Source organism: Macaca fascicularis, chromosome 19 (assembly GCF_037993035.2).
Source record: "Macaca fascicularis isolate 582-1 chromosome 19, T2T-MFA8v1.1".
Lineage (NCBI taxonomy): Eukaryota > Metazoa > Chordata > Mammalia > Primates > Cercopithecidae > Macaca > Macaca fascicularis.
This window is the reverse complement of record NC_088393.1, coordinates 2926971-2939722: the sequence shown is the minus strand read 5'-3', so window position 1 is coordinate 2939722 and position 12752 is coordinate 2926971. Positions and strand designations below refer to the sequence as shown.

The 12752-nt window shown below is 61.0% G+C and overlaps 2 protein-coding genes across 3 annotated transcripts; one reads left to right on the top strand and one right to left on the bottom strand.

Annotated features, from left to right (window-relative positions):
• Positions 1 to 100: 100 nt before the first annotated feature.
• On the top strand, positions 101 to 9163 carry PEAK3 (PEAK family member 3). Of its 2 annotated transcripts, none has more exons than XM_015440252.4 (4): positions 101 to 694; positions 1194 to 1279; positions 3607 to 4136; positions 5959 to 9163. In XM_015440252.4, exons 2-4 carry the CDS (start codon positions 1198 to 1200, stop codon positions 6766 to 6768), a joined length of 1422 nt encoding a protein of 473 aa, XP_015295738.3. In that variant the 5' UTR covers positions 101 to 694; positions 1194 to 1197; the 3' UTR covers positions 6769 to 9163. The 2 variants fall into 2 exon arrangements, with proteins under 2 accessions (XP_015295738.3, XP_045234397.2); XM_045378462.3 differs by having other exon boundaries at positions 1123 to 1279.
• On the bottom strand, positions 8646 to 12471 carry OAZ1 (ornithine decarboxylase antizyme 1). The gene is given in 5 exon segments (NM_001291870.1): positions 8646 to 9161; positions 9313 to 9398; positions 10062 to 10234; positions 10493 to 10638; positions 12247 to 12471. Coding segments are annotated over 5 exon segments (687 nt in total). The 5' UTR covers positions 12393 to 12471; the 3' UTR covers positions 8646 to 9024.
• Positions 12472 to 12752: the final 281 nt, after the last annotated feature.

Here is a 12752-nt window from a genome sequence, read left to right as displayed (position 1 = left end):
TTCGAAGAGAAATCCAGCAGGCGGGGCTGTTACCAGGCGGGATGCGGGAGACGCTTTTCTTTATTGGCCAGAGCACGGAGAGGGGCGGGGATTTGTCCACAGTCACACAGCCAGGCGCTGCAGAGCCGGGAGGGTCCTCGCCCACACTCCGCATTCGGGGGCCCTGGGATCGGGCAGGGGGCCGCTGGGGGCTCCTCAAGATGCTGCCACAGGAGGGGAGGCGGTTCCCGGGGAAATGAAACCCACAGACCCCACTTTCACCTTCTCCAGGGACAGCCGTCACCACGTTCTGTGCCCTCCCTACGGTGGGCCAGCTCTGCCCCTCTGCCCATCTCACAGGGCTCCTCACTGCCCCTACCCCAGCCTGGCCTCTGAGGCTGTCAGCCCTGGTGCTATTGACTTTCAGATCCCACCTCCTGGTCTCCGTCCGGGCTGTTCCCTCCGCCCGGGATGCTGTTCCCGGCTACATCCTGTCCTCTGAGGGCGGGCAGGGGAGGGGGCGGCCGCAGTTGGTGGGGAAGTGTTGCCGAAATGCCCCCGCCCCACCCCGGGCTGCGGTCTGACAGTTGGCCGGACGTTTTCCTGTCAGCTGCCGGCGCTAGGTCAGACCCCTCCTGCGAGGCCAGGGGCTGTGGCCATTGGGAGTTCGTCCCCCAGGACCCCTCCTCCCCCAGAGGGCACGCCAGTCTTGAAGGTAGGGGGCTCCTGGAGCAGGGAGCTGGACAGAAGCGGTTACTTTTTCAGGTTGGGATCTGGGCGGGGGTGGGTTGGGGCCTGGTTGCCGACAGCAACCGCACAGCTGAGCCCTCAGGGAGGAGGCCTGAGTGTGGATCCCTGGGTCCCTGGACACTGTCTCCCCCACAACTGACCCCCAAAGACCTGTTCTCAGGCTGAACATTCTGTCCCCATCCCAAATGTGCAGTGGGGGTTCCTTCCCACTGCCTGGAAGATTGATGGATGACACACCTGCCTCATGATTGAGGAAGTAGGCCCAGAGAGGGCAGAAAACCCACTCGGGATCACACAGCAGGGTCAAAACTGGACAAGGGAGTGGAGTGTGGGTGCCCCTGTTCTCACCAAGGGCCCTGGAGCAGGGGGCCTCAACGGTCTCCCATGCTGTAGCACTCACGGACCCCTCCCATGTCGCCCTGTGCGTGCGCCACCCCACCACGCCCCGTCTGACCTTCCCCCAGCAACATGAGCAGCCCGGAGACTCCCACAGAGCCCCCCGAGCCCGACGACCCCACCTGGTCGACTCAGCCCACATATAGCAACCTCGGTGAGCAGCTCCCCGGGGAGCCCTGGGCCGGGGGCGTGCAGGGAGCGGCAGGGGGTGGAGGACACCGTGGCCTCTGGGAACAGCAGCAGTTGGTAAAATGAGTGACCTCAGGAAGGCCCGGAGTGGGCGAGGGCTGAAAAATAACCTGTGGGTTGGTGGGCGGGGTGTGTTGGCTCACGCCTGTAATCCCAGCACCTTGGGAGGCCGAGGCGGGTGGATCCCTTGAGTCCAGGAGACCAGCCTGGGCAACATAATGAGACCCCCCCAATCTCTACAAAAAAAAAATAATAATAATAAGATGGACATGGTGTCAAGCGCCTGCAGTCCCAGCTACTGGGGAGGCTGAGGCAGGAGGATCCCTTGAGCCCAGGAGGTCAAGGCTGCAGTGAGCCATGAATTGGAAAAAAAATATATACCATTAAAAAGAGAGAGGGAGGCCGGGCACGGTGGCTCAAGCCTGTAATCCCAGCACTTTGGGAGGCCGAGACGGGTGGATCACGAGGTCAGAAGATCGAGACCATCCTGGCGAACATGGTGAAACCCCGTCTCTACTAAAAAAAAAAAAATACAAAAACTAGCCGGGCGAGATGGCGGGCGCCTGTAGTCCCAGTTACTTGGGAGGCTGAGGCAGGAGAATGGCGTAAACCCGGGAGGCGGAGCTTGCAGTGAGCTGAGATCCAGCCACTGCACTCCAGCCGGGGCGACAGAGTGAGACTCCGTCTCAAAAAAAAAAAAAAAAAAAAAAAGAGAGAGGGGCTGGGCACGGTAACTCATGCCTGTAATCCCACCCTTTAATCCCAGCACTTTGGGAGATCAAGGAGGAGGATCACTTGAGGCCAGGAGTTCAAGACCAGTCTGGCCAACATGGCAAAACCAGTCTCTGCTAAAAATACAAAAATTAGTGGCCGGGCGCGGTGGCTCAAGCCTGTAATCCCAGCACTTTGGGAGGCCGAGAAGGGTGGATCACGAGGTCAGGAGATCGAGACCACCCTGGCTAACACGGTGAAACCCCGTCTCTACTAAAAAATACAAAAAAACTAGCCGGGCGAGGTGGCGGGCGTCTGTAGTCCCAGCTACTCGGGAGGCTGAGGCAGGAGAATGGCGTAAACCCGGGAGGCGGAGCTTGCAGTGAGCTGAGATCCGGCCACTGCACTCCAACCTGGGTGACAGAGCGAGACTCCGTCTCAAAAAAAAAAAAAAAAAAAAATACAAAAATTAGCCAGACATGGTAGTGGACGCCTATAATTCCAGCTACTCGAGAGGCTGAGGCAGGAGACTTCCTTGAACCTGGGAGGCAGAGGTTTCAGGGAGCCAAGATTGAGCCACTGTACTCCAGCCTGGGCGACAGAGGGAGACTCTATCTCAAAAAAAAAAAAAAAAAAAAAAAGGCCGGGTGCGATGATTCAAGCCTGTAATCCTAGCACTTTAGGAGGCTGAGTCAGGCAGATCGCCTGAGGTCAGGAGTTTGAAACCAGCCTGGCTAATATGGTGAAACCCCATCTCCACTACTAAAAATACAAAAATTAGCCGGGCATAGTGGCGGGTGCCTGTAATCCCAGCTACTCGGGAGGCTGAGGTGGGAGAATCGCTTGAACCCAGGAGACAGATGTTGCAGCGAGCCGAGATTGGGCCACTGCACTCCAGGCTGGGCGATAGAGCAAGACTTAAAAAAAAAAAAAAAGCCAGAGAGACACCTGCCCAAAGTCACAGAGGTAAGAGTAGGAGTCGCTGAGTGCTGGGTGGCACCATTCTCTGAAACTGATCCATCCTCCTATGAGCTTCAGTTTCCTCTTCTGTAAGCTCTGTCCCCCAGACTGGAGTGCGGTGGCGCAATCTCGGCTCACTGCAAGCTCCGCCTCCCAGGTTCAAGCCATTATCCTGCTTCAGCCTCCCGAGTAGCTGGGACTACAGGCGCCCGCCACCATGCCTGGCTAATTTTTTGTATTTTTAGGAAAAGACGGGTTTTCACCGTGTTAACCAGGATGGTCTCGATCTCCTGACCTCGTGATCCTCCCGCCTTGGCCTCCCAAAGTGCTGGGATTACAGGCGTGAGCCACCGCGCCCGGCTGCGTCTGGCAAATTTGTTTAAATTTTTGCAGAGAGAGGGTCTCACTAGGTTGCCCAGGCTGGTCTCAGACCCTAAGTTCCAGTGATCCTCCTGCCTCGGCTTCCACCTTCCTAAGTGCTGGGATTACAAGCATGAGCCACCGGCGCCCAGCCTTATTACTTCCATGTTAGAGATGGGGAAACCGAGACTGAGAGGTGGAGTCACGTGTCCCGTTCCCATTCCGCCTGTCTTCAGCCCTCCCCACTGTCTCTCCCTGCAGGTGAGATCCGTGCCCACCTGCTGCCCTCCAAGGCCTGCCGCCCCCGGACCCCTGGGTCCTGCTCCACCGACCCACAGCCCCTGCCCCCACCCCTGCCCAAGAAAATCCTAACCCGGACCCAGTCACTGCCCAACCGCAGGACCTCCCATGCCAGTTCCATCCAAGTACAGCTGCCTCGGAGGCCCTTTCTGGGGTCCCACAGTGTGGACAAGAGCCAGGCTGAGGTGGGACCAGCTTGTCCCCCTGCAGAGCTGACCTTTGGCCTGACTGATGCCCCGCTGGGCCTCTCTCTCCGCAATCTGCACAGTCCAGAGGCTGTGCACGCTGCATTGGCTGCCCGGCAGCTGCAGGGCCTCCATGCCATCTATGCCCGGCTCCGTGCCCGGTTCATGGGGGGCCACCCCGGGCCCTGCCGCCCTGGCCACGGCTTCCGCCTCCTGGACAGCTCGCCCTGCGCAGAGAGCGGGGATGCCCTGTACTACCGCGTGGTACGCGTGCATGACGACGCCTGGCACATCCTGGTCGCCAAGGTGAGACCCACGGCCCCACCTTCTCTAAGGTGTCCCCAGTGTCCCATCTTAGGCATAACTCAGGGCTTGTTTCGCTTGGCCTTTCTGTGAGTCAGTTCTCTCACTGCTGTAAAGAAATACTGGAGCCCAGCGCTCACACCTGTCATCCGAGCACTTTGGGAGGCCACAGCGGGCGGATCACGAGGTCAGGAGATCGAGACCATCCTGGCTAACACGGTGAAACCCCCGTCTCTACTAAAAATACAAAAAAATTAGCCAGGCGTGATGGCGGGCACCTGTAGTCCCAGCTACTTGGGAGGCTGAGGCAGGAGAATGGCATGAACCTGGGGGGCAGTGAGCCAAGAATGCGCCACTGCACTCCAGCCTGGGCAACAGAGCGACTCTGTCTCAAAAAAAAAAAAAAAAAAAAAAGGCTGGGCAGCACAGTGGCTCACGCCTGTAATCTCAGCACTTTGGGAGGCCAAGGCGGGCAGATCATGAGGTCAGGAGTTCAAGACCAGCCTGGCCACATAATGAAACTCCGTCTCTACTAAAAATACAAAAATTAGCCAGGCGTGGTGGTGTGCGCCTGTAGTCCCAGCTACTTGGAGGCTGAGGCAGGAGAATCGCTTGAACCCGGAGGTGGGGGTTGCAGTGAGCTGAGATTGCACCACTGTATTCCAACCTGGGAGACAGAGTGAGACTCTGTCTCAAAAAAAAAAAAAAAAAGTAAAGTAAAGAAAAAAAGGAATACTGGAGACTGGGTCATTTATAGAGAAAAGAGCCTTAACTGGCTCATGGTTCTGGTGGCTTCTGCTTCTGGAGAGGCCTCAGGAAGCTTCCAATCATAGTGGAAGGCGAAGCGGGAGCAGCCATCTCATATGGTAGGAGCAGGAGGAAGGGAGGGAGGAGGTGCCACGCACCTTTACACAGCCGGATCTCACGAGAACTCACACGCTATCCCAACGACAGTGCCAAGGAGGATGGTGCTGAGCCATTCATGATAAACTACCCCCCAAGATCCAGCTACCTCCCACGAGATCCCACCTCCAACACTGGGGATTACAATTGGCCATGAGATTTGGTGAGGACACAGATCCAGACCAAATTAGACTTGTTTATTTTGCAACTAACACGTGAATCAACACAGTTAACCCAGGAAACCCTGTTTCTAAAGTGTGGGGCCATGGATATGGCCTTGGAGCCCTCGTCAAAGCCCCTCCCACACCTCTCTGGACGGGGATCTGTTTTTTTGTTGTTGTTTTTGGGTTTTTTTTGTTTTTTGTTTTTTTTTTTTTTTTTGAGACAGAGTCTCACTCTGTTGCCCAGGCTGGAGTGCAGTGGTGCGATCTCCGCTCACTGCAACCTCCGCCTTCCGGGTTCAAGCGATTCTCTCATCTCAGCCTCCGAAGTAGCTGGGATTACAGGCGCGCCACCACGCCCAGCTAGTTTTGTATTTTTAGTAGAGACGAGCGTTCCCTGTGTTGACCAGGCTGGTCTCGAACTCCTGACCTCAGCGATCCCCCTGCCTCCCAAAGTGCTGGGATTACAGGCGTGAGCCACCGTGCCCAGCCCAGGAATCTGCTTTCGAACTCATTGCCCAGGGACACTGCCACCATCTTCTTCCCTGGCTTAATTTTCCTAAAAGCCCTTACTGGTGACTGACTACCCAATTAACATGGACCTCCTGCTGCTGGAGGGATGCGGGCAGTCTCCCACCCCCAGCCATAGTGGGGGCAGTTTGGGGGTGAGCGGGGGAGACTTCGTGGCAGGTCGCTCTGGGGCGGGCAGTGCTGGTGGGGGGCCCAGTGATTCAGGCCCCTTCACCCCCTCTGCCTTGCAGGTACCCAAGCCCGGGGCGGACGTGCCCCACCCGTGGGGCCTGGAGCTGCAGGCCTCCCTGTCTCCACACTTCAATCTGCAGGGGTTGTGTGGCGTGGTGCCTGAAGGCACACTGCCCGGGGCGCCCTGGAGAGGCGCGGTGGCGCTGGCAGCGGAGGTGCCGGAGCGCACGGTGGCGCAGTGGCTGGTGGAGGCCTGCACGCAGCCGCCGGAGGAGTTCGTGTGGGCCGTGGCCCTGGTGCTGCTGCAGCTGAGCGCGGCCCTGGAGTTCCTGGAGGCGTGGGGCGCGGCCCTGGTCGAGTTGCGGCCAGAGAACTTGTTGCTGGCGGCACCTCGGGGCTGTGCGGCGACTGGGCACGCGCGCCTACTCCTCGCTGACTTTGGCCGCGTCTGTCTGCAGCCCCCCGGACCCCCGGGCTCCCCGGGCCCCCACGCGCCGCAGCTGGGCAGCCTCCTCCGCGAGATGCTCGGCCTTGCTGCGCCCTCGACCACGCCTTTGACCGCGGGCCTGGAGCGCCTGGCAGCACAGTTGACCCGCTTGCAGCCCTCGGCGTCCCGGACGCGGGGCGCGCTGCAGGCGCTGCTCTGGGGGCCGGGGCCTGAGGTGCGCGGCCGCGGAGCGCCGGTCGGTCCCTGGCTCAGGGCGCTCGGGCCCTGGCTGCGGTTGCGCCGTGGGCTGCTGGTCCTGCGCCTGGCAGAGCGGGCCGCAGGTGGGGAAGCGCCCAGCCTCGAGGACTGGCTGTGTTGCGAATACCTGGCCGAGGCCACCGAGTCCTCTATGGGCGAGGCCCTGGCGCTGCTGTGGGACTGAACCCAACCCAGGGCGAACACACCTGGTCCAGGCCTGCCCAGGAGGCAGGGCTGGGGCTGAGGTCAGCGTCTCTATGATCGCCAAGACGACCTCCTCCTGCAGAGTCCAGGGACGCAGCAGAAAGAGCAGCGCCCCCCTCCAGAGTCTCCCCTCTCGTGCTGGCGATGTGGGTCAAGGGCTTCCCAGGAGTGCAGCTACCCCTGCAGGGCTGGGGGCTGGCCAGCGCCTCCTGTGTGGGCAGCAGCTGTCTGAAGCCAGGGCCCCCAGGCCACTTCCAGGTGTGGACACCCCCGCTGATCAGTGTCTCTCTGTATTCCACCTTCCCCGGCAGCCAGGGCGCTTTTCCGCGGTGGGTCCTGTCATTGTCTCCCTGAGAGGCCAATGCCGGGACCAGAGCATTCCTGGCCCTGGAGCACCCCCTTGTGCTGAAGACGGCCAGCGATTTTGGGCATGTCCCTAGTGGAGAATTGCTTGGTGGTGACACAGGAAGGGAAGGCTCCCTGGGACCCTAGACACCCAGCTCATCTCAGAGGCGTCTGGACTCACCATCCCTAAAACAGTCCCCGCAGTTCCCTGCCACCTCCCCACAATCCCTCTGCACCCACCCTGCCTCCCTTCCTGTTCCTCCATGACACACTAACTTGTTTCCCACCCCCAAGCATCTGTGCAGGCTGTTCCCTCTGCCATACTGTTCCAGTTCCACTTGATCTAAACAAATAAAGGTGCCCCCTCTGGGCCCTCGCTAGCTCCTTACCCTTCGTTCTCCGCCCACTCCCAGGAGCGTTTATTCCTCTGTTACTGTCCCCAAGGCTGTGAGTTCCCTGGGGGCAAAGGCCAGGCTTGGCACACGGTAGGGGCTCACTTAATACTGCAGGATGATGGAATAAACAGGCACAGAGGAGACTCACTGGAGGGGAGTGCAGTCTTTATGCCTCTGACACACCGCACTGCACTTGCCTGTGGCCTGCTTCCTGGAGACTCACAGTTGCCCTTCCATTCCATTCCCCATGGCAGTCCTGGGAGGATCTTTCCAACCCCAGATATGAGGTCCCTCTCCAGCTCAAACACCTCCCATGGCTCCCCAGTGCCTCAGAATACATACAGGTCTCTTCCAAAGTCTCCTCAGTCTCCAACCCCATGTCATTTATCCCTGGAGGTACTTTCCGGCCTCTACGCCTTTGCCCAAGTTGGTTTTTACGCCGGAAACAGCCCCCTCTACTCTGGTTCAGACTCCTATTCATCCTGTAACACCTCAGCTTTAACACCTTTTCTGCATTTGCACTGCCCAAATGAGCTGGGAGTGTCTGTGTTCACATCTATCCTCCCAGCCGACCCCACCATGCTCAAACGGCTGAATATCCCCCTGCCCCCGCTCGCCAAGGCTACAATCTCTTCGAGCGCCTTTCCTCCTCTTTCCAACCGGTTTCCCGGCCAGGCCTGGCCCTGACTTTCCGGGTGATGCTCCCGGATGCGGCCGGGAGGTGGCGCAGCGCCGCGCAAACGGCGGTGGTCGCAGACCCGGAAGCGCTCCAGGCCTTGACGCCGCCGGAAGTGCTCCTGCCCTGAACGGCGCTGCAGGTCCACGGGGGCGGCCAGTAACACGGTGACCCAAAGGAGTCAGGAACAGACATCCCCATGCGCAGGCCCAGGCTGGGGCGGAAGGGGACGCGATGCAGGAAGGGCCTCCCAGCGAACAGTAGCAAGGCTGACGCCAAGCTGAGGGCCCAGGCCTCCCAGCCGAGGGGGTCTACTCCGTGGGAGGGGTCCTGCAGCTGCCCTGGTGACAAGTCCCCTGCGACCCCTCTACCCAGGGCCCTCTGTGGTCCCAGGCACTCCTCCCACCAGCCCCCGGCGTCACCACCACGGAGCCATGTGCATGGGGTGTAATCACTTTATTGGTTTTCGGAGAGCAATAGAGGGGATTAATACCTAATCTTTCCAAGTTAAAAGACTAAGACTGTTTCCAAAAGACTCCAAATAAGAAACTTCTCCTCAAAGTACAAGGATAATCTGAATCATCTTAAACCAGCAATAAAAAAGTAAAATATAAATTTTTATTTAGAATTAAAGCAAATACTTCAGTATCACAAACACAATATTAAACTTCAAGAAATATACGCTAATTTGGAGTGAGCATTTATTTGCACAATTACAACATGCGGACAAACCCAGGCGAGATGAGCGAGTCTACGGTTTCCACCCACCCGGCTGACAAGGGGTAGCCCCAGGGGCCGGATGCCCAGCCCCCAGGCGGCCCTACTCCTCCTCCTCTCCCGAAGACTCTCTCTCGAACGTGTAGGCCATGAAGCAAGCGTCGGGTCTCTTGGGGACAAGGGGATGCCCCGGTCTCACAATCTCAAAGCCCAAAAAGCTGAAGGTTCGGAGCAAGGCGGCTGTGGGGGAGAAGCCGTCAGAAACCCCACCGCCCAGGAGCCCCCACCCGCCCCCCGCACCCCCGCCGGGAGACCACGCCTGCGGGCTGAAAATGAAGGTGCATGGCAGGTGCCCCCACACACCCTGCTGCAGGCGATGCGAGTCACCTACCTCTGTCCTCGCGGTTCTTGTGGAAGCAAATGAAGACATGGTCGGCTCGCAGCTGCTCCTCAGCGAATTCCAGGAGAACTGCAAAGCTGCAGCGCGTGTCAGTGTCTTGGCTAGCCCGACCCGCCCACCTACCTCCTGGGCCTTAGCAGCTACCCTGAAGCCCGCTCTACTCCAGGGTCCCCCTGGGGCCCAGATCGTTCTCTGGGTGGGGCCGTCCTGACACCGCAGTGGTGAGCAGCACCGCTGCACCCACCCACGTGCATGCCCCGGGACAGAAAGGCTGTCAGACACTGCCCGGCATCCCCTGGAGGGTGGAATCCCAGGGTACAAACTTGGAACGCGCTTTTTAAAAAGAGACCCCAGAACGGGCGCGGTGGCTCACGCCTGTAATCCCAGCACTTCGGGAGGCCGAGGTGGGCGGATCAAGGGGTCAGGAGTTTTGAGACCAGCCTGGCCAACACAGCGAAACCTCGTCTCTACTAAAAACACAAAAATTAGCTGAGCATGGGTGGCGGACGCCTGTAATCCCAGCTACTCGGGAGGTTGAGGCAGGAAAATCACTCGAACCCGGAAGGCGGAAGTTACAGTGAGCCGAGATCATGCCATTGCACTCCAGCCTGGGCGACAAGAGCAAGACTCTCTCTCAAAAAAAAAAAAAGGGGGGGGCCCATCCCAACCCATACAGCGATGGTGGCCCCCATATTTGCTGCCTGAAGGCAGTGCCCTCCCTCATCTGTCCCCGCCCTCACCTGTCCTTGCTCCCCTCAGGCAGCGCGCCGCCCGGGATCTCGATGTAGAGGCTGCCTCCACTCAGCACTGTTCGCCAATTAATGCGTTTGGCGTCTGTGAGCCTGGACTGGACGTTGAGAATCCTCGTCTTGTCGTTGGACGTTAGTTCCTCTGTTACATTCAGCCGATCATCCTGTCCGGGGTACGGTGCAGCGTAATTCAGAACCCCGACACACCCCACGGGCAAGAGACCGGCAGCGCTAAGGCTTGGGCCTAAGCCGTGTTCAGCTCAAGCAAGGCCTGGGCTGCAGGAGACTGTGCGCCCTCTCTGATGAAACTCAGAAGGGTTCCCAGGATTAAATTCAATCACAGGTACCGGCAGCGAAGTGCACAACAAGTGCCAGCGGCCCCAGAGCAGCCCCAGCCCCGCCCACCCCAGCGCCGTACTCACGGAGTAGAATAAGTTAGCTGAAAGATTGTGATCCCTCTGACTATTCCCTCGCCCACCTGGGATCTTCAGGGGTGGGTGAGGGGCATCAGGAGCACCACCGAGGCCCCGGACCCGGGTTACTACAGCAGCGGAGGGAGACCCTGGAACTGAAGGCAGATGCGATCACCAGGGAGCGCCAGGTTCCCGGAGGAGACCCCTCCAGGGCGCCCGGACGGTCTTCGGCCGCCCACCCCTGCCCCGGCCAGAAGACCCCGCCCCGCCCAGGCTGGGGCCCACCCGGCCCCACACCCCCGGGGGCTTCCCCAGGGCAGCTCCAACGCCTGCCCCAAGCACCTACAACGGCATCGATCACTGAGCCACGTCGTCTCGGGCGGCGCCGCCCGGGATAGCCCAACCCTCCCAGGGCGGGGGGAGGGTCCCTTCCCCTCACGTAGCCCCGCCGGGACAGAGCCTCACCCCCCCGCCACCGCGCCAGCCGGCGCTTCCCCTTTTCAGCTCGGCCGCGGCTTCCCCTTTCCACCCTGCACTGCGGTCAGAATCTGGAACCCTTGCTTGTCCCCGCGAGGAGGGGGGGGCCTGGCCTGACCTCGCGGAGGACGCGCCCCGCTACTGCTCCTGGCCGCCCCCCGCCCGCCCCCGCTCCGGGCCCGGGCCCTCCCGGTTGCGTCATCTAGGCAGACGCGGCCCCGCGCCCCGGGGGAGATTTTCACAATCGCGCAGCCGGCAGCGCCAGCAGCCATTTGCTGCGCGGTGTAAACAGGCCCCAAAGTTGCCTCCATTTTGCACGGCCCCCAAACCGTGGCACCGCCAGCACCGCGGCCCAACTTTCCGATTCCCGGGACTCAGCGACGCCCACCTCGGGAGACGCACTCGTGGAAGCTCGACCGAAACCCCGCGGGCTCCCCCACAATCGCAGCTGGCACCCGCGTCCCCTGAAGCGGCACGCGTCGTCCCGGGAGGCGGCGGGGGACTTCCCAGGGCGCTGTCGGGTTGTCCGAATGCGCGACCCCCGGCTCCCCGACGGCCCCCGCGGAGAACAACTGGGTGCCGTCTACGTCCGCGGCCTCGCCCCGCGCGTCCCCGGCCATCCAGACCGACTCGCTCTGGGGCGAAAAACGGGGCCCACGAAGTCGGTTGCGTGCGGGGGCCACATCGAGGCGCAGGAGACCCACGGGAGCTCGTCCGCCGCGAAGCGCTCCCCGCTCCGCCAGCGCACGCTCAACGGCCGGGACCGAAAAGTGCAGATTCACCGGCCCTGCGGGCCCTGCCTGGCCTCGGACCAGCCCAAGGCCGACCCCGCCCCAACCAGATTGCCCCATCCTGCGCCTCCCAAATCCGTCCAGCTCGCACACCCCTTCTCCAAACCCAATTTCCAGTCTTCGTCCCCCAAATCCAACTCTCTCCCCTCCTCCAAAGCCGAGTCCCATCCTGCGAACCCCAAAAAACACGCCTCCCCCACATTCCCCGTCCTGCGCCCAAATCCGACCTCCGACTCATGCCCCACCCCCACATCAGGCGCCCCGGACGGCGCCCCTCAAATCCAACTCCGCACCCGTGACCCCCAAACCCGACCCAAGAGCGCTGCCAAGGCCGGGGGAACCTCCAGGCCCCTACCTCGTCCCCGGCACGACTCTGGCTTTGACAAAGGGGCGGATCTCGCGCGCCGGGGACCTATCTGGCGCCCCGAGGACGGCCCCCCGCGGGCCTGCGCGGCCGGCGCTTCTGGAAGCTTCGGACGGGGGCGGGGCGCTCACCTCTCACTGCTGCTGCCTCCGCGGCTGTGCAGGCTTAGAAGCGGCATGGTGCGGCTGGCGTGGATGGTGGCGCTGGGTTTATCCCTTTCCTTCTCTCTGGCGAAGCAGTGGCTATTGAGGATCCGCTGCAGGGAGGATTTCACCATCCGGCCGCTGGGGTCCGAAACCAGGAAAACCTCCGCTGCGCCTCTCCGCGCCGCCGCCGCTGCTCGCCGTTCGCAAAATGGCGCTGCTGCCGCCGCCCGCCTTTATAGACGCCGCGCCCGGGCCACGCCCCCCGCACCGCCGGGAACGCGGCCGCACGAGAGGCAGAGCCGCGGGGCCGCCGGGAAAAACAGTCACGCCCGCCCCTTCCAGCGTCTGATTGGTGGAAGGTAAAGGGAAACGGAGAGGCGCTCTGGAGATTGGTTGCTGAGCCTCGGGCCACGCCCCCTCCCGCGCGCGTCCTTCTGCGGGCGCCCGGGGGCGGGGCTGTCATAGCGCCGGGTACGCGCTGCTCTCGCCCT

Bases quoted from the DNA above. Each gene is read 5' to 3' on its own strand.
- PEAK3 (XM_015440252.4), top strand. From the start codon at position 1,198: ATGAGCAGCCCGGAGACTCCCACAGAGCCCCCCGAGCCCGACGACCCC. The intron at 1,280-3,606 runs GTGAGCAGCTCC...CTCTCCCTGCAG, and splicing joins GCCCACATATAGCAACCTCG to GTGAGATCCGTGCCCACCTG. The intron at 4,137-5,958 runs GTGAGACCCACG...TCTGCCTTGCAG, and splicing joins GGCACATCCTGGTCGCCAAG to GTACCCAAGCCCGGGGCGGA.